Raw genomic sequence first — 21953 nt, 5'->3', positions numbered from 1 at the left:
AGATTAGACTAATAGATTTAGATTAGACATTACGGAGAGATTCTTCTCAGAGGGTGGTGAGGCACTGTCAGAGAAGCTATGGATGTCACATTTCTGGAGGTATTCAAGGCCAGGTTGGATGGAGCTTTGGGCAGCCTGGTATAGAAGGAGACATGTCAAGGCAGGGGTTTGAAACTAGACAGTCGTTAAGGTCTCTGCAAACCCAAACCATCCTATGATAAACCATCTATATGATATTTTCATAGTTTTGGTACTGCAGATGTGAGATTAATTGTCTGAATCCTCAATTCCTCTGAGTACCTCACCCAGAAGAAAACCGTGCTCAGAAGGGAGCTTAAAACTGACATAGTGGATCCTGCTAAGAATTACAACAAATACTGTTTAGGGAATCTCAGTGCCTATGAAATTTGAGCAGCAGCCAAGTTAAGGTTTTTAGATTAAAACATTTTATTCAGGCACCTATAATCTCTTGAATTTTTATTTTAGATGACTTTTTTATGTATCTGTCTTTACAAGGCTTGCCAAGGTCATGTAGAGCCACTCTGGCAACTGAGATTTGAGGTCAGAATTCCAGTCCTGTGCCTTATCCACAAGATTATCTTCTTGCTTAGGCACTAGAAACATCTTTTGAAAAGTTTCTTCTGTGGTTAAGATTGCAAACAGATTTCCTGTCTTCTACAGTAAATGTTTCAAATAGGGATAGCTTTTGGTTTGAGGTGACACAAGGATCTAGCACTCAACAGTTGCTCTTCAGAAGTGAAGCATAAGGCTGTAATAATACATTTAATATGAGTTTTATCCTGTTCTTCCCAGAGTAGGCAAGAAAGACAATTTCATTCTGTCAGAGCGAAATAAAATAAAGGTTTCGTATTATTTAACCTCCCTTCTTTATTTGAGGTTTCATAGCTCTTCAGTAGCTCTTCATATGACTTGAAGAACAATCTGAAAAACAGAAGAGCCCTTAAGTTCAACATTAAGTAATTGCAAAATTTGCTAGTCATTTTGCAATTAAAGATATAGAATTACATCAGGGCATTTAATTTGGCATCTTTACTTCAGCATCAAACAGGTTTCAATAAGGCAATTCTTGTATTCAGCAACCTGTTCTTCATCTACAAATTTTACAAAATGTTAATTGCCTGCTTGTGTTCAGACAACTAAGTGACTCCTCCAAGTATTCTTTTAGAGTAAAAATAATCACTAAGCAACAGAAAAAAAGGTAAATATTTTCATGAGAAATAAGCATTCTGATTATTTTTGGGGAAAATGTGACTAGTTGAAGACACTTTGTGTGTAGTTTGGTGCTTCAGGATACAGGTGTAGAAGTCTCAGCTTAAAGAAAAGAAGGCTGAGTAAGACCTTGTAAAATCTTTTTAGTAACTGTATAGTGGCCAGTTCTGGATAATGGGTAAATGAGGAAGTTTCTTTGCACTTGGGATTGGGAACAGAGTTCAAAGCTTGAATGAAGGATGTAAGCTCCCTACAAATTCCCCCCCAAAAAGGGGAAGAATTTCAGGTATTGTGGGATTCCTGATGGCTGGCTTGTAACTCTGACTTGGGAAAGAGATGTCCTTGATTCCACTGCTCTTGTGGCCATACATGTGTATCATCTGCTACAAGAGGAGGGTTCACAAGGTAGATACAGTCCCTTATGGATAATGTTGGATTTTGGCTAAGTGCTTCATACTTAAAACACCATTCATTTTAGGCCTACTTTTTAAACCCATTCAGGGAGAGCCATACTAGTCACTTTTTGTAATAATGTTGGGGATTGCTATTGTAGAGCCAATTGACCAAATTTGTGCAGCTGGGGAAGAAGGAAGAAAACAAAAACTTGTACTCATTTCAAAGATCAGGATGTTTTCAGAGACAGAAAATGTTCTAGGTTTTGCTCCTTGGTTCCAGGCCATTCTTTATATTTACAGTAGCTTGATGTAAGCATAAGTGGCAGCTATTAATTGGTCCAAGTAGGGCATATCTTTATATGGATGATGACAGAATGGAATTTAAAATTCTTGCCAACATCCAGATCACTTCTTACAAGCATAGTGGTGCTCGGAGTAAGCTGCTGTAGTGCTTGTCTGTTTTTAATGAGCAGTGTTGATTGAACAATATTCTTTTTCACTTCTGACATCTGGCTTTTTGTTTACTAAATCTAATGAAACATTATTTGCATTTTGATAAAAAATTTAGAAGAAAATAATTGTTCTCAAACAAAATTTTTCATGGCATGCAGTGATAATTTGAGTCTTTGTGTTTTTTCTCTATTGAATTTAAGATAAGTACGCAAATTCTTGTCTCTTGACAAAGTAAACTCTGTTAGATTTTTTTCAGTTGAATTGTCAGTAGCGGGAGTTCATAATTACTTGATGGAATGAATCAAAACAAATTTTCAAGATAAGATAGAATTAACATGGATGTTATGTAAGACTGAGAAACTACTTTTCTTACCAATGAAGTGGGCTGTGTAGCCACTTGTTTGAAACAGCACTGGTGTCTGAATATTGGAAGCTTGAAACGCAAAGTTTTTCTATTAAAAAGTTAGTGGAAGACATAGCAAGGCAAGTTGGTATAACTTCACTGGCAAGTAGGACTAGTAGATTGCAAGAACGGAAGAGAAAAACATGCATAATATAGAGGACAAGTTGTGCCTTTATGAAAAATTTATGAGAAATGACTTTCAAATGCTTTACAGTACCTGTGAGGTATGACATGTTTCCAAAAATATCTTTTTTTTTTTTTTTTGTCTGACCATGTACAACTCTTTGCTCTTGTGTTATTGCATTTCATCTTGAAATTTTGTTTCTTTTTTGATATTGTTATGAAATTATTGCTGGAGTTTTCAGCCCTGTGATTTGTGTTTTCTTATTAAAAAATGAGAACAACCATGGACATGCTCATGAGCTGTATGCAGTGCAATTCACAGATGTGCTACTTTCTGATCACTTCTTTATGAAGACAGAGAAGGAAAAACTTTAAGACCTTTCTTGCGCTGACCTCAATAAATATGACAGATGTTTCTGATTTATTTATTTTTATTATATAATATTAGGGCTAATAATCAGAAAACAGCTTGTTACTGGAGACATGCTAACTAGTAATTTCTAGATGTGTAAAATGTGATACCTAGGATGTGTAGGTTTGCTTTAGGTTATTATAGATTATGTTGGCTGTTTGCTAGACACTCTGGCTTGGCAAGTGTTAGAATAAAGTAAACAAGTTACACGTGTTACATGTTAGAGTAAAGTAACTGAAGTAAACACTTGCTTACATGAGGTTTATATGGAAACCCATCCAATTTAGATTGACTCTTACCTTCTGGATCTCCAGCAACAAGCCTGTTAGCAGTAGTTGGATTTGGTAGACAGGATTCTTAGAAAATAAGTGTGGGAGGCTGGGAGAGGAGAATTGCAATCTATATGAACTGTGGCTCTTGATGAGAATTGTCTGAGTCTGGGTTAGTGTTTACCTGGAGTGCTTGGGTGCTTCCAGTTCAGTCCTCTGTGCTATTCTTCAACAAAATAGGGACATATGGTCTCAGTGAAACCAGTTGCAGCTGGTTAAAAACAAATTGTTGTTCACTGGACACCTGAATGAATATAAGGAACGGGAAAGGACTGGCTTTGCAAGTACAGCTAAATAGACACAGAGCAAATGCCATTTAATTTTTTAAGTTTTTTAAATGTTTTTAAATGTGTGAGGAGTGAGGGTGCTTTTATTTCATGCTACCTACTATTGGTGAGGGAGATAGTAAATTGTCTCAAAGACACATAAATTGGTGATATCTTATCATGAATAGTAAGCAAGATAAGTAGTTTGGAAAATGTGAACTCCAAAGCAAGTATGAAAGAATGTAGTTTGTTTAGTCTGGAAAAGAGAAAAATGAAGGGATATGATAAGGGGTTTCATATGCAAGGAAGGTTATTACAGAGAAGATGATGATCAATTGTTTTCATCCCTGCATAAGACAGAAAGTGAATTAATTGGATAAATTTGAAGCAAGGAAAATTTTTATTAATTTTTAGAAAAGTCTTTCAGGTGAAAGGGCAGTCCAACACTCACGCAGACTGAGGAAGCAACAGAATTTCCATAAACAGGCATATTGATATTGTTCAGTAATCTTCTGTCAGGGGAAGTCTATGTAATCAATTTTAATGTAAGCAAAAGGCTGGAACATAAAAATCTGTGGTCAATTTTATATCACCAGCCTGCTGAAAAAAGCAGTAAGTGATAGGCAAATATAAAATGAATGTAAATTTTCAAAGAGACTTAGAAATTCAGTGCTTGGTTTCTTTATCTGGATAAGCTACCAAATTTTGTTTGCAACTTGTTATTAATGATTCACGAACAACAAAAACAGCATTTTATTTTATTATAGAGGATTTTATTATTTATGTTTCTACAGCAAGTTATTGTCCTAATGATTAGCTGCATGATTATTAATGTATTTGCAGATTCAATGGAAATAAAGATGGAAACTTGTGTTTATCAAATTAGGAATAGTGATGATAAGTTTGTTCATCTTTTGGCACTTTGGGATTCATTCAAAATTATTAAATTAAATTTGATTCTCTTTTTGCAGCAAAAAAATTTGTGATTATCATCAGAGAGGCCTGTAGGATAATTCAACGTTGCACAAGCCAGTATAATAAGCTTTGTATAATTTCTGCTACAGAACTGCAGGATGAGAACTTAGTACTAGCTAATTGGATATTTAGACCTTACAAAGTAAATATGATTTTCTTAATAAGACAACAAGTTTGATAAAGTAATCATATATATATGTACCACATTTTATAAACATTATTTTTAGCATCATAGTGTATTCCATTTACAAAAACCAGCACTTTTAAGTATCAGAAACATACATTAAATGAGACACCAATTGACGAAATATAGTGTTTAAAGGAAAACAACTGAGCAGGAGGTTTAGACAGAAGTTCCAGGAATATGCATATTCAGCCTGATGCAAATCAAGGTTTTGATCTGTGACTTGGAAATAAGTGTACACTTCTTATAAACCCTCAGGAATTATGTTCATAAAAAAGCATATGTGAAAAAAAAATGAACAGATTGCTCTCATCTTAAATACAGTTAGGGTTAAAAAGAAAGTTTAAAAAGTGTTAAAAGCAACACTTCTTTTGCATGTGCAACCAAAACTATTGTGTTTGATTAGTTATTAGGAAACACTGAGAGCTCCTTCATACTGGTTTTTCATAGTGAACAAGACACTGGAAAAGGTACTGTTAAACCTGAGATTAGCAGTGAAGATGAAATTTAAATAAAATTCATAAATGGGACTAAAGTGGGTTCATTCTTTTTTCAGGTTTTCCTGTCAAGATAACATCACTTTCAAGAAGATATGCTTTACTGAAACACAAATTAGGTTCTAGTCTGAGCCTCAATGAGCCAAACATGGCTATGATTAAGAAATTTGTGAAGGTGAACTGACATTCCCTGCTGTTTTTACGCGCTTTGGATATATGAAAGATAAACAAAATAATTATCTTGTTTGCAAGAGACATGAATGAAAAGTTGTATTTTTTAATATGTATATAAAACTAAAAAATAATTACAATTACTCATGGTCAGACACTCAGCAGTCATGAGATTGGAAGCCATGGCTCGTTAAACACTTTCCAGTGTTTGCAGTCAAAATTTAAATGCTTTTTGTACTGAGTTAACTGGAAAGATAACTGGAGTTATCTTTCTCACTGCAGGGAGTATGTTGAAGAACTGGTAACTGCATCAACACAGGCCTGCCAGACTGCTGTGCAGTCTGCATCCCACACTCCTGCTTTTTTTCCCCACTTCTTTATACCATGACTTCATTACTTGTCATGGTTTTGTGTTTTTTATTTTTTGGTACACTTTGGTATATTTGTTGCACCATAACATCATTTAGTGCACTAGGAATTAAAGTGTTAATGCTCCAATTCTGGGTACCTATCCCTATACATTATGGAAGTCATGGGATCTGGACCTTCTGGGTGGGGTGCTCTCTTACTGCCTTGCAGTGGGTGCTGGAGGCCGCTTTCCTAGCCGTTCCAAGCTTTTCAGGTTTGAGTCGGTCTCAGGAACTCTCTCTCTCCTATTTTATTTGATTTATCAGTCTCAATTTCAGCTAGATTGTATTATATTGTGTTATCTTGTATTCTGATATCATAGATAGTAAAATAAGTTTTCCTCTGTAGATCGTTGCAGCTGCTTTTTTTCCTTCCTTGAGCCCAACTCCCATCTCCATATCCCTTTTCGATTTTCCTTCCAATTTTGTGGGGCCAGGGGACCCAAGGGCCTACTGCCCCCCTGTCATGGGCATAGATTGATCTAGTTAACTCCATGACATTTCTTTTTTCTGATCTTCCCTATCCTCCACCATTTATTGGTCTTCATAGGAAGCAATTTTTAGAGCAGAGTGAAGCCCTCACCTGGGCATGTCTCATAGACCACCGATTACATCAACTGACTTTTCCACTGTGTAAACTACTTCCATTCCTTTTCTACACAGTCATTCTTCCCAAGAGTGGACTGAAAACAGCTTCCAAAGTGAATAGCTTCTTCCTTGATGTACTTTCAAAAAACTGTTCTAGGATAGAGATCTGGTTTACCATGCAAATTAAACTGCTTCAATATTCACTGCAGAAGTACCTGGGCTGGTATGGGCTCTGTTGTGTGCCTGGAGAGGCATGGTCTGCACACTGCCACTGTCACTGCTGTGGCTCCATAAGTACTGGTTACATGATCCGCAAGGAAGAATAAAGTGAGAGTGTATTTTGTTCTGTTCTACCTAGGTGGCAAGAAATCTGTTGTGGATTTCATGCTCAATAAAAAAAAAAAAAAAAAAAGACAGGAAAAGCCACAAGATTTCTATGTATTGCAATAGTACTCTGTTTAATTGAGGCTGTCCTTGTTACATGATGCTGTTTTAAATGTGATTTGGCTCCAGTTAAGAAAATTCTCCCTATTTACATAAAACACAATAAAGTTACCAGTAAAATATTTACAACATAGACCATCTGGGAGGGACTGAAACAAACAAAAATTGTATTTAATCTAATAATTAGAACCAAATAACAATTTACTTCTAGGATTGGATTTGAAGACAATTTGAACTTCTCCCTCAGGCTGAGGCATTGCAAAAATTTAAACTGAACCTTTTCTGAGAGGTTCTGCAATGTTAATTTAACTCATTCTTCCCAATATTCCTTTTTTTTTTTTTTTTTTTTTTTTTTTTTTCCAACTTCTGTGATGTCTGGTCTAGCCACATTAGTATCCTATTGCTGTTGTGCTATGATGCCTGTACTTGCCCAGCAGTTTCTGGCAGTGATTGCTATGCATGAAACCCCAGTTATGTCACCTTGCTAGGCTTAGGGTATGTCTTCTAAGATTAAGACAGTAGTTTTACTCCACAATACTGATACGATCCATTTTACTCTTCTGTAATGTCATAGCAGTAGCCTAGCTATTTGTTTTAATAAGTGGCTAGCAGTAAAACTTTTTCAACAAAATATCCATGTGTGGCTCTCAATCTACTCATCCTCACCTTCCTGCATCTCTCATTTGACACAACTTGTTCACAACACTGATATTTGTATGGTCTTTACAGTGCTATTGACCAGGTTCTGGTTATACTTCTCTGAAATACATAGCATTTTGTCCTAAAGCACAACTATATTGGTATGACTATTGTGTTTTTCTCAGTGACTTTATTTTGGAAGATAAAATAAATTCCTGTTTAGATACATTATTTCAAAAAGATAAATGTCAATTTCTTACTGTCTGATCATATTAGGCAGGAAATGTGTTTTATTCAGAGAAGACCATCAGAATCACAGAAACTTTAATATTATATCCTATTGCTGTTTGGCTCAAATGTCATCTATGCTCAGTCCTGTCATCATAGAATAATAGAAACTCATTGTAGAATCATAGAAACATAGAATATTTGGGTTGGCAGAAACTTACATCAAGTTCCAAGCCGCCTCTCGTGGGCAGTGTCTACTTCTACCAGATCAGGTTGCCCAAAGCAACATCCAACCTGGAACTGAATGCCTCCAGGAATGGGGCATCCACAGTTTCTCTGGGCAGTGTTTGTTAGTGCCTCACCACCATCTTAGCAATGACTTTCTTTCTAATGTTTAATCTGACTTTATCCTCTTTTAGTTTATCCCCTTGTTCAATAACCCTAATAGTCCCTCTCCACCTAATCGGTACTGGAAAGTCTGTTGTAATGCTGCTTTTGACAACTGAATATACTGCTACTGGTAGCATTTTACTATCTCACATTTGGTATCATTTCCTTTCTCTGACCACCCTTAGAAAAGAGAGGTCCATCAAGACTTTCCCCAGTACGCTTAATATGACTCACTAGTCTCATGATACTATCTGCAATTTTGGAATCAGCCTTCAGTATATCTGTGTTGTGTTTTATCTGTTTTATTTGTTTCTCATGTTTCTTCCATTGAACAGAGGGAAAAAATCTTCCACATGAATACCCGCCTAGTTTTCTGTTTATTTTCTTGTAAATTTCTCCTTAAAGCCCCTTTCTGCAATAAGGATCACAGGTAAAGACACTTCCTCTCTATTATGGTTTAGAGGCATACATAATGATACTTTCATGGTAACACAATTTATTGTTCTCCATCATATTCCACCATATCAGACAAGAGAGTTGTAATCAATAGGAGAGAGGAGAATGTCTCCTTGCTTATCTTTTCTTGTTTGATACCTAAACAACAGAGTTTTGATGAAAAGAATAGCTGTAGCTAGTGTTTTATTGTGACTGGTAGATATCAGTGACAGACAGACAGACAGACAGAAAAATAGTAACACCTGCTGTAATTTTGAGATACAAGACATCATATAGGTTTAAAAGAGCTCTGAATGTTAGCTATGAAGCATGATTAGGCTAATTCCATACTGATACCATAGAGAGTAGCAGCAGGGGATAACATCAACACTTCTTTGGTGTGAAAAACAGAAAATAACATGGTGAATTTGGAAGAAGATTGTCTGTGTGTATGTGTGTGGTATTTTTGACTGTGGGGTAAAAAAAGTTTTACATCTTACGCATAATAGCATAGCATTAATTTAAGAAAATGGAGTTGGGTTTGGAGTGTAACATGCTGTATTTTATCCATGCCTTGTTGGAGCTACAGTTAGCTTGAAGACTAATTCCACCATCTTCTTCTTGTATTTTAATTATTCTGAAACTTTGCAACACTTCCGGAGATTAGGTAGTAACAAAATGGTTATGAGAACTGTGTATTTCTCTCTTCCCTAGCACAATCCTTTTTTTTTTTTTTTACATGAAGTGATTACAAAGAATATAAGAAGAAGAAACTGTGACTGGCTGAGCTTTCCCTAATGTAAATAGTGCAGGGTCAGTCTATCATTTCAGAGCTACCACACATACTTTAAAATGAGCATAAGAAAGTATACATGAAATGACAACCATTACTTATTATACTATCAATTAACCAAAGTTTTGCATTAAATAGAACAAACTTAATTACTGGTTAATTTATATTTCTGTAACTGGTAGCTGAAATATGTAGGTTTTCTTGGGCTCACTAGCCAACAGATATTAGGGCAGAGCACCCTTTGATAAGTGGAGCATTATTCTTTTAAGGACCATGGAAAAATTTAATAATTATCTGTGAAATTCATGTGCTGTTTTTTTTTTGTGCATGTTACCAAACATCCAAAGGACAGATATTGAACTTTGTGTGCTGTAACTGCTCAGTTCAGTCGTGCTTCCTGCAAGCAGTGTGTGATTGAGGATTGAGTCAGACCCAGACAGCGTCTCTCAGTAATATCAACTTGCAATTGTTTCCTGGGTGAGTTTATGCTGAAAAACTTTGCACTTGGACTGCGTTTAGTCGTAGAATCATAGAAAGGCCTGGGTTGAGAAGGACCATAAAGGCCATAGGAGCTTTTAATAGGATCTCCACACATTTGTTACAGGTTTAAGCTTGAGCCTGCTGTTACTGAATGTAGAATTAAGCCGCATCTGACTGAGTACAATCTTTACTGTTTTATAGAGATTTAGTCATGGGCTTCACAGAATTAGGGAAAATATTACCGTAAGAGATCTTGGAATAGTGACTGTCCATGCTCCTGCCTATGGCAGATTCAACAGCCTAAGCCATCCCTGATGACTATTATGTGCTCAAAACTCTGAAAGGAAGTTGTGAAATTTTCCAAATTAAAATTTTCTTCAGAGCCACTAGTATTAGGATTTATTTTTTTTTTTTTTCAAATAAACTTTAATTTCCCTTGCTTCAGTTTGATCATTTTGTTCTTAAATTCCTTAAATAAAATAAGGAATCTTTCCTATCTGCAAAATCATTTCATATCCATATGTATTATAGAGTAGTTATTGCGGCATCCATTCAGAATTGAGCATTCCTCAAAATAAGAGAGTAACCCAATTGGATTGGCATCAGAATCAACACCTCGTGTTTTAAGCAGTCTCTATATACTTGAGGAACAAATCTAATTATTTGGGAAAGTGAATGGCTTCCTCCAAAATGAGATTTTATCTCAAAATCGGAGGATGTCTGTATATACTAGGAGGTATGTCAATGTTGTCATATGAGGGTCATAAGCATTGTGGCTTTTGGAAGAGCTCAGCCTTTAGGACTATGAGTCCAGGATTATTTTGAAGAATTTGTTACTGCATTCCTCTTTCACAGCAATTTAATTTACAAGGGCTGCTTTGAAAGTAATACCTTTTATTTTATGATGTTGGCCAACAGTGTCAGAAACGGATGTTGATGATATGGCAGTAGAGGCCAAATTTTCCAACCAATATCCTGTTATATTCTGTTGCCATGTGACAGACAGTAGTAGAGGGGAAGTTTGACAGACTGGTATCTGATATGGAAGTGCACATGAAGCAAAGGTATGTCCCTAAATTTCTTCAAGTGGGAAAAATGGCACCCACAGATATCCATCAACAATTGCTGAACATTTATGGAGACTGAATAGTGGATGTGAGCACAGTGAGGAAGTGTATAACTCATTTCAGTAGTAGACAGCAACAGTTTGTCTCCTCCACTCCTGATGATTTTTGGGAGTGCAGCATGCAGCCTCTTGCTCAACACTGATGAAAATGCATAGCTAGTGGTGGTGACTATGTTGTAAAATAGTGTTTTGTAGCTGAGATTTTGCTCTATCAAATACTGTTATTGTGCTCTTTGTATCAGCTGTAGTTTCCATAGAAACAAATAGAAGGCATTACTTTTGAACTGATCTATGTATTATTCTGTGCAAAAATAACTTCATTATTTCTAGTGCAATGCCATTGCATTTTGCTTTTCTTGGACATGGATATTACATGGAGAGTAGAGGGTGAGGATCTGGCTTTCTAGGGTGTATACTGTGTCTACCTTTCACAAATGAATTATATAACTACAGTTAGTCTGAATGGTGCTGGCACAACCAGTACTGTGTATGCGTTCATCCGCATAAGAGCAGTGGTTAGATGGGCATTTTTGAGAGTCTGAAAGTTGGAATGGGATGGTTGGGATAGCAAATGAAGTGTAAGAATCATACTGTGTTGGAATAAAAACTATCATGTAAAATATTCTGTCTCACACAATGAGCGTCAAAGTATGGTAAGAGGAATGAGCACAGAATTTGAGTAACTTTTTTTGTATGTCCTTGAAGTACACTTCTGTATTCCAACAATGAGAAATGCAAGGACTTCAGGACCCAAACCAGGACCCTTCTTTTATAAGACTGCTGAGATCTCTATACTGTATAACTTACTGAAGTAAGATCTAGTCAAAAACTAGCATAGGTCATGTATTTAGAACAGTTAAGAAAGCAATGAAGAATGTAAATAAAAATCATGATATCATTTTTTTTCTTTTCCCCATTTTTTGAGTGAATCAAAATTTTGTTAGAAGTATTGCTTGGAAGATCTTAGAGTGTTGGCTGCAACATCTAGAAGGTACTTTTTGACTCTTTGAAAGATTATGCTGTTCCTATACTGGTCTTTTGTAATAAGTATAAACAAGTTAGGTTTTTTAGGCTCTTAATGTATCTGAAGCATACTGATACTAGAAGCTCAAAATAATTTGATGCCATGAATGGCTTGTTCCAGGACAGTTATGAAAGAATGATAAACTTTGTTTGTAGACCCCTGAGAGCAGCAGGAAAAAAATGTATGTAAACAAATGAGAGAACATTTTGAGTTTGCTGTGTTTCTTCCCACTCGTACACACCTCACTGAATAATGCAGGTTCCTGTCTACTGTGCACTGAATGAACATCTGCTTGTTTAGTTGTTTATAGCTTGACAAAACTGCACATTCAGGTGTGGACCAGATTTGGCCTTTCCTCAGATTTTTCTGAAGACTTTTATAAGAGGAAAGAGTTAAGGAAGTTATTTTCGCAACTGGTAAAACAGACTCATCATCCAAAAATAAATTAAAAAAAAATCATATAACATTATTTAAATCAAGTCAGAGTAGTTTGAATGTGGGAATAGGACATCTGGGTCTTGAATGAATCTTGGCTACACTGAAGCCCAGTGAAGCCACACACTCACTTTAATACAGTAGTTATGAAGAGGCTGTAGTATTCTGATTCTACTTTTACTGCATTATCTCAACATATAGAGTCTAAGCTCTGATGAAATAGTAGATTCTGCTTTTCTGCTACACCATATTGTCTATTAGTGTCATTTCACATTTCATATAGAAATATACACTAGGATGATACCTGTGTTGTTTTTTTTTTCTTTCATGTACTGTGATGCACATAGTCTTATATTTTGACAATGGACTAGCAAGACATTTTCATCAGCATATCTATTTATTCAAGTGTACGGGTTAGTATTTTGTTTTAGAGTGTTACTGTATGGAATTTCTTTAGAAGTTCTGGTAGGGAATTTCAGGAGTCCAAATTCTCCTTATTTAATCTGCTGTAACCTAAAGATCACTGCTTCCTAATAACTTACTTGAGGCTTAGTCATTGTTTCTTTATTTTTCCTTTCACAGTGGCATGTTTTCTTTACATTACTGGTTTGAGCAAAGGACACAGCATGTGTTTTTTCTGTGATTAGTGAGTGAAAAGACATCAGCCAGATATGTGAGATTCACTGTGCTTCATTGGAAAATGCCAATACTAGATAGTTAATCCCTAAATAAAACATAGTCTGAGAAGGCTTCCATATAGTTAAAAATGAGGTTCAAATATTTTGAGTGGGTAGACATAGCTGTAAATCTTAATCTGATAGGTGCAAAACAAAATAATTTTTCATATTCCATTTCTTGCTCATACTGTGATGGGAAAATAACTTTGCATGTGTTTTTCTGTTATTTGTGGTTGCACTGAAATGGTTCAGGCAGTTAGGGCAACAAAGCTGGTGAGGGGTCTGGAGCACAAGTTTTATGAAGAACAGCTGAAGGAACTGAGATTGCTTAGTCTGGAGAAGAGGAGGCTCACCTTATACTCTCTACAATGATTTGAAAGGAGGTTGTAGCGTGATGGGGGTCAGCCTCTTCTCCCAGATAATTCGTGACAAGATGAGGGGGAGTGGCCTGAAGTTGTACCAGTAGAGGCTCAGGTTGGATATCAGGAAAAATTCATTCTGTGAAAGAGTGGTGAAGCATTGGAATGGGCTACCCGGGGAGGTAGTGAAGTCACTGATGCTGGAGGTGTTCAAGAAATGCATTCCTGCACCACTTAGGGACAAAGTTTAGTGGGCAATATTGGTGCTGCTGGGTTGATGGATGAGCTAGATGATTTCAGACATCTTTTCCAACTTTAATTATTCTATAACAATCATACACGGACTAACTGTAGCAGAACAGTTACACATGTTTTTGTGTTAACGTATTCTCACTCCAAGTGAATAGGAAATAAGGAGTATGGATCCTGCCACACAATCTAATTTAAGAGAGTAAAAAATGACGCTTCAAAATAGTGTCTTCCTGCATTATTTTCAAGGTCAAGTCCTTGAAGCAGCTATGACTGATTGTGTGAACGCAGATACTCAGTTTCAGCAGGGGCATGGATTACAAATGTTGACTCACCAACTTGTATTAGTTAAGTTTACTAATCTCTAAAGAACTTTATAACCTGGAATGCCTTGAATGAAATCTTACATAAAGTGCAACTATTTTTCCTTCTCCGAAGTTTATTTTAAAAGTGTAAGTACTCCTTCTTCTTCCTAAAATCCACCATTCTTTCATCAAAAGTCCTTGCTTTATATTCATTATTTTTTCCACTGTATAAACTAGGTGAATTTGAATACTTATGGGAAGAATTTAAAGCATTTGGTTGTTATTAGTGTGGAGATAGCTGACGTACACATGCAAAGAATTAAAGAAACTTCATAAATGTCCTAGTGATTTTTGTTTTGTTTCAGTGCTATATAGCAGCAAACCACATCCTGCAGTACAACGTATCTTTTCCCTTTCTATATGTATTTTGCAGTATCAATTCAGGTTAATAAAACAAAGACAATAGTCTTATTCTCTATTCCCCATATTTTATTACTTTTATTTAAATATAACATGCTATACATTGTTGCTCAGTGATTTTTGTTTTTCTTTTCTTTTTTAAATCTCTCCTCCTCAAGAGTCTGTCTGACAGAGAACAGAGGATATGGTTGAGGAACTGTGAAACTCTAGAAAAAAGGCCTGCAGTTTGCTCCCCTCCCACCACCAGTAGGTATTACAGATGTTAATCATGCAGGAATCATTGTTTCCTTCAAGGACATTTTATTTTGGTTCATTCTAAGAAATTCATGTTAGAAATGTCTCCTGACTCACTTTGGAAAAGTGATATTTTTCCCGATTTTGGCCTCTGAGCAGCATAGTGTTTTGAGTACTATGATAATATTTATGCAAAACCCTCCCCTGATCATATAAACTAGGTAATTCTGTCAAGAGAACCTCATTTGTACCCTAAATGTTCTTTAAGTAGTAATCCAATACTGCATTTGCCCAGGCTAACATTGAATGTTCATTGTGGGTGGTCCACTATGTCTTGTCAGTTCTAATTATCGATTACAAATTTTTAACAGCAAAAATTCACATTTATTATGGTCATTAAATTTTGCTGATCACCTAAAATTACATTTAAAATCTTAAGTTCTTATTTCCATTTCTAGAAAACCTCATTTGTGAAGAAGCAAGCTAAAGAACCATGAAATGTAATGTTAGCTATCAGTTAGAATGTTGTGTCTCGAATTACTTTCTGGTTTTAAAAGAGTTAACTTTATTTAAAGACAGGAAATACAGTCTGACCACTTTGTATTTTCATGGGAAAGCTATTTTTTTTTTTTAACAGCTAATACTTAAATAACAGATTAAGATTGAAGTGCTGGTTAAACATTGACTTAAATAACTTAGAGAAGATTCCAACAACACCAGCCTTTATAGAGATTAAACATTCTCAAAAAGAAACATTAAGCAAGGCTCTCCTTTGTACCAAAATACAGTTTCCAAACAATAAAAATAAAAATGACTTTTTCACAACAAGAAATATTGAAGATAAAACTGCATCATCAATATAATCTCATAGTTATCACTTAGAAGTATTTAGAACAAAATAATATTATACTACTTCTGTTTCTTACTACAGACACTGCAAAGGCTTAATTATTTATTTAGTGGAATACAATGTGAAGACAGTGGTACAAATTATTTGTTGTACTGTTTTCTATTTATCTGCTCTAACAAAATGAATCTCAATATGGTTACATTGGTGAGCTATCCAGAGCTCTATAAAATTACAGAGTAAAGCAAAACATAAAACAAACCTTATGTACCTTTAATTGAACAGACTTCATATTATGCTTAATTTTGTTATACTGCAGTTGCTCAAGTTAAGCCATGGGAATAGTAACACTTAATGAAAATGTGCTGGATATTATGCATTTGGAACCTTCAGTGGCTAAGGTGGATATGAAAGGCATGCTAAAGCTGGATACCAGCACAGCTTTTTTGTTGGCTCTCATATATAATATACATGTGAGTAATAATCTCTGATAAATGCACGAGCATGATTTTGGATTCCCTGTCCCTCAGTCCTTATTTAGGTATTATTCCCATTCTTTTTCTGTGACTCTTCAAGCTGTTAACAAGGACAAATGTGCTGAATGGCCATATTAATTGAATAGGGAGTGCAGGACTGTGTTTCTATCTCATCTTTCAGAGACTAAATTTAACTCCTACTTGGACGCCTACTTGTGTGACCTGCTGTAGGGAACCTGCTTTGGCAGGGGGGTTGGACTCGATGATCTCTGGAGGTCCCTTCCAACCCCTACAATTCTGTGATTCTGTCACTCTTGGAAATTTCATATTGTTTAATTTTAACAATGGAATTATCAGCGATTTTAACAGGACTGTCCACATCTAGGTTCTAGCCCAGTGCTTGCTGCAAAATTTCTTACTGATTGCAATGCATTTGTTCTTAATTCCACACTGAAGTCAAAGTCAGATGAATATACACACAGATACATCGATACCCAAGTACAGAGGTGGCCCCTGCTCTCAGTTTAAAAATAGCAGAAAGTCCCTTTGAAGCAAGTATTTCTTGAAGTTTGTTTTTGAGTGCTAATAAGTAAGAAAACCTCTCAAACATAAAGACACACAATACCATTAATCCAAGCACTGCATGTTTGGTCTTTTGCTTAAGTGCAAGAGAGTTAGAAAAAAAAAACAAAACGGATTATACACACTAAATTCTGCCTTTAAAGCCTTGTCCATTACCTATTCTCACAGTACTTACAAGGTTCTGATATTTTAACTCATCAATCCTGTGTGAAGTACTGAGAAAAAGGGAAAACAACAAAGAAGCAAATGAGGAAAACATTTCAAATTAAAAAAAAAAAAAAAAAAAAAAAAAATATTTTAAAAACTAATAAAAAAAAAAAATTTAAGAAAATAAAAAGGAGTGAAGTTAGAACATACAAGCAAACCATACTATTCGTCTTGTTAGAACAGTTTGATACTGCTTTGATTATATTTCTTAATCCTATCCATTCTTCCACAAGGCTTCTCCAGAAGCATCTTTATTTGTGCATATGACCCAAGTGCTTCCAGTAAATGCTTGCATGTCTAACTGTTCATAGGCTTGAATGAGCAATTAAGGTCTTTGATATGAGTTAGTATTCCATAAATAACTTTCCCCACGAAGATCATTCATTAGATTGTCTCACATTCCTTAAGTTCTGTTGCAGAGAGAAAAAAAAATGTTCACACTGGCAATGACTTATATCCCCTTTGATTCAGCTTCTATCTTGCTCTTAAGATAGAACACTGAATTAAATAAAAGTATTTCATTTGCCAGTAATTAGTACAAAAACTTCAGAGGATTCCCCTGCTCTTTTCAAACAAGCAGATGTCTGCACTATTTCTTTGCAATTATTCTTCAAGAAGATTACCGATTATTATTGACATAAGAGCCTTTGGTTCAACTGCACTGATAGAATAGTTCCTCCATCTATGACACTACTACCATTGGAAGAAAGTGAGCTGAAGTGTTTTTTCTTCTTGTTTTCTGTCCCCTCTTTGTGGCTCCCCTTCCATTCAGAGCAACAAACATTTGCCTTCCATTGTGCTTCCAATTTAAGGATGCATATGTATTGTATCCATTTTCTTCTATTCTTTCCTTCAATTTGCAATCACTATTAAACTCCTTCTGTTGAAAGAATAAAACAAATACACCATTTCAGAACAGACGTAACATTTCACTGTGTACATACCATTGACATCAACAGCACTTAGATTGCAAAAAGTGGAAAAAAGATCAGTTTTGCATAATTAAGCAATGAAATGACACAATTCACTTAGAAATGTAACTTTTCTGTAGTGGAATATAACAATATTAAATCAAATTCTCAGTCATAAAGTATAAGGTAGCAATCTTGGAATTGTTCATCATACCCCAGTTCTAATAAATACATCCCTTAAATATCTTGAATCAGATTATTGATACCATATGTTAAACAAGCATGCGTGGCTTAGGCTTATTTCTTATTGAAAGTGAGATCCTTTACAACACACTGGCAATGAAAAAGGACTTTTTTGATGAGTATAAATCACTGTTACACTGCTGTTACAGTGGATGTGAGGCCCATATACTTTGCTGAATTGATGGGCTTAGCCTAAAAAAGATTCATTTACTAGCTTTTACGATTCATATGTAGTCCTATGTCTTATTGAGAAGATAATCAAGTAAACTTGAGAGTAATTCTGGGTAGAATATTAGGAATTAATGTTTTCCATTTTTAAAGGAGATCTACTTGCTGTTTAACTAGAAAGGATAAAAAATACAAGCACAATTTTTTTTTTTTTCCTAGAATGTTAAATGAACTTTTATCTGCTTCTCCAAAGAAAAGAGAAAAATGCTTTGTTTTCACAAATGAGCAATTACTACATATAAATAAGTTAGATCACATAATTACTGATGTTCTCTACAGAAATCTTTTGAAAATGGAATATTCACAACGTAGTTAAACTGCAACCAAAAACTGGCCTTTTATTTCTTCTACATTTCAGATAACAAGATGCCATTTCACAGCTGAAGTAGAAACACATCAGAATCTCAGAGTATGATATATTAATTATATGTGATATTAGGTTACTTATGAACCAGATGAGAAATATATCTGAATAATGAAACATTTTTTATGGTACAAATGAGAATTTCAGGGATTTTTTAATTGTGATGAAAATCCTTAGTTATTGAGCTAAAAATATAGAAAGTATCTGCATTAATAAAAAGGACATTGCTTGACTGACTTTAAAGTCACAACATAATGTTGTGTTTAAATGTTTAAAGTGAAATAGGGTAGGTAATAAGAATAATTAAAAATACACATTTTCATTTCTATTAATTTAAATAAAAAAATGTTAAACTAGCTAGTGTTCAGTGCTTTGATATAGTAGGCATTTTCTGGTCTATCATTAATGTCTTCCTTAGTTGCTGTTCAGACCACAGAGCACACATATTTTCTTAACAGAACTGAGCACACTCAAATCCAATTGGTCTCTCAAAACGTTTTCCCGTTTTTGCATGAGTAATTATTTAAACAACCATTAATACTGATTGTATTCATACAGACAGATGTTTTACATACAGGTTGTTTAACTTTTTCTTGCAGTAATAATATGTCACCTCCCATGTCAAGATATTAAGAAAGCAGGTGACTATCAATCACATTTCAAATCCACAATAATTTCTCTGATCTGCCAGAATGTTATTTTGTTAAATAAATCAAATAATTCATCTTCCTTGTCTCCCTTGTTCTAACCAGTCAGTCAGATGCCAATGTATCTGATAAACAGAGAAAACTGATAAAACAGAGAGACAGAGTCCTGATTTGTTTTCTCAGATGCAGAACCACACTGTAATCCAAACTTTTGTTTCTATTCTTAGACAATACAGAGAGAGGAGATGATGTTGAGAAGTGGCTAAGAATTATTATTGGCAGGGGTCTGAGTGTTAGCCCAGAATTGCTTTGCTCATTTCAAATGAATTTCAGTATATCCCTGCACCAGTGTCTATTGTGCACATGCTTAAGAGTGTTTTTAAAATTTTTATTAGTTCTGCTTTTCATATCCATCTGCAAGCTGCCACACTGTAGTAATATAAGTCTATCTGCAAGTCTTGGGAGGATGGGAAAAATAATAACAGAAGCATTCTTGAAATCTCTGAAGTATTATGGAATACGTTTTGATAAGTCATTATGTTGTGATTTTATTATGTGAATATTGAAAAATTATCTCAGTTGGAATTAAAAAAAAAGGCTCTCCACATTCGTATCCTCCTGTCAGCACTATTTCTAATACACTGTGAATTACTGAATCTTTTGGCAGCAGTTTCCACCTATGGTACATGAAAGCTGCTCCATTTTCTTTTTGTGCGTGTATATGGTTGGCATGAATTCTCACACCAGCAGTGGCTAACAACTTGAGTAGGAAAACTTATTGCAGGTTTTGGGGTAGATCAACATAGATGACTGGGTTAAACAGAGACATACAAATTTATGATGGTGATTTAAGCTAGCACCTTTTCGTAGGTCCAGAAGCATACTTGTGATTAGTGTAGCACTGGAGCTTAACTGACAAAAGCTAACTTTGTCAGCTGCTCAGTGTGCCTTTACACCTATCAACAGTAAAGGACTGACCACTGATCATCTAGTTCTTCTGACTAGTGTAATTTTTCAAATTAAAATCTGCATTTATAGGAGCTAAAGAATAATTTCTCTGTTCAGGCCTTTCTATTCTTAACACAGTTCTTCAACGCTAGGGGTCAAAGGTAACTTTGTGAACCACGAGTGACTAGAAACAGTGTGGATGAAGAAAGACAGTTTGCATTGTTTGTATGAACTAAAGCCACATACATAAAAGAATTGCTTCTTTACACAGTGGACAGATGTTTAGGTTCCCCTGAGCTTAGCTGATGTTCTTGCTAGTTTCAGGCTACCATTACTTTGCAATTTTCAGCAGGGACAGACTTAGCTACACTGTTCTCTTTAAAGCCTGAAAACTGGCTCATTACCTTTGTATCTGACTTGTACAAACAAAACAGTATGTAATAACACAACAATTTGGTGTCTGTGCCATTGTGTGGATTTGTGAGTATAAACTGGAGTTTGTTAGAATTATAGGTCATATTGCTTCCTGCTAAAAATATTTGGGTAGTAACTTTTTTTTTCTAATGGAAAGACCAGTTAACCCAGACTTACATAAATGCAAATTTATGGACAATTTTCAAATGATAGCCAAATTCTTCTCAGTCAAAATCTGTCTCCTTGTACTGTCTACAAATTTGCATATCAATTGGTATAGTCAATCTCTAGCTGGCTGCTCTAGAAATTTTCTCAGCATTCATAGTTAGACAATCTGGTTAGATATCAGCTGAAGTTTTACAAGATTTTGGGTACAAGTTATCATTTCAGAATAATACAGTCTAATAAATGCGGTAGTACTACAGAAAAACAAGGAAATCTAATCTTAATGATTACATTTTGTAGATCCTTCTCAATCAGCTATTAGTTAGTAAGAAATGTGACTGAAGCAGTGCGCACAATAAATGCCTGGAACTCGGAGCATATGGATGTGATACTGCCAGAGGATGAAATTTTGATGAAGGGCTTTATTTAGAAGTAATACATGGGCAAGTAGGGTTTTCAGTAGTAACGGGGGAGGAATGATGACTACTGCCATCTGTTGAGAAGGTTAAAGAAAGTACTTACAGAGCCGTAGACTTTTCCTTTTTTGTTCATAGCTAAGTAATAGTTGCTTTTGATGGACTTAACTGCCACAACTCCAATTTCTACAGATGTTATCTCCAATATGCCTAAAAATAAAAATTAAAATGTTTAATTGCTTCATTAAAGGATTTTCTCACTACAGAAAAACAGCAAAAAACTTGAACAATATTCCACCTCTAGTATTCAGCACCAACTGACCAATAGACTTCAGCAATAGTCTTTTCCTAACCACTGCAAAAACATACACAAATATTGTTTCAATTAACATGTTTCCTTTGCTAACCCCGCATTTTAAATCCCATAAATACTGAAACAGCTCCATTCTTCTTAGCATAGATTTTCCTAAGATTTATCAGAAGAGACATCTGAACCACAGCATTAAATTAAATCTATAGCATATGTCAATAGAATGTTAGATTTATCCCAATCTACAAAACCAGTGGTAAACTATTTATTCCTTGTAGGACATTTAGATAAACTAAATCTCTTTGCTATGCTGAGCTGATAAATTCATTTTTTGGCAAGCGTGTTGACATCTTGGGATATAGTAAGACTAACCCTAATGGCCACATTATCTTCTTTGCCTTTCAGATATCAGAAACATTTTACTCTGTTTGTAATAAATATGATTAAGCCTTGTTTCTTTAAAACAAACTATTTCTGGGATACTGGATGGCTCAAGGGGCCAGTGACGGGAGACAGAGTTTTTC

The 21953-nt window shown here is 35.2% G+C and overlaps 1 protein-coding gene across 4 annotated transcripts in view; it reads right to left on the bottom strand.

Moving 5' to 3' along the window:
• Positions 1 to 16893: 16893 nt before the first annotated feature.
• Positions 16894 to 21953, bottom strand: part of FGF10 (fibroblast growth factor 10) — a 56999-nt gene continuing 51939 nt past the window's right edge. For all 4 annotated transcript variants that reach the window (XM_042826008.1, XM_042826011.1, XM_042826010.1 and 1 more), the window contains 2 exons: positions 21226 to 21329; positions 16894 to 17663 (listed from right to left, as the gene is read on the bottom strand). In XM_042826008.1, coding sequence (XP_042681942.1) covers positions 17466 to 17663; positions 21226 to 21329 — 302 coding nt within the window. In that variant the 3' untranslated portion in view covers positions 16894 to 17465. The remainder of the gene's footprint in view (positions 17664 to 21225; positions 21330 to 21953) is intronic.

Source organism: Centrocercus urophasianus, unplaced genomic scaffold (genome assembly GCF_019232065.1).
Source record: "Centrocercus urophasianus isolate 14NV4802_14NV808 unplaced genomic scaffold, USGS_Curo_1.0 seq_25, whole genome shotgun sequence".
In the NCBI taxonomy this organism is placed as follows: domain Eukaryota; kingdom Metazoa; phylum Chordata; class Aves; order Galliformes; family Phasianidae; genus Centrocercus; species Centrocercus urophasianus.
The sequence above is the reverse complement of the archived record's forward strand: the minus strand, read 5'-3'. Positions and strand labels throughout refer to the sequence as shown.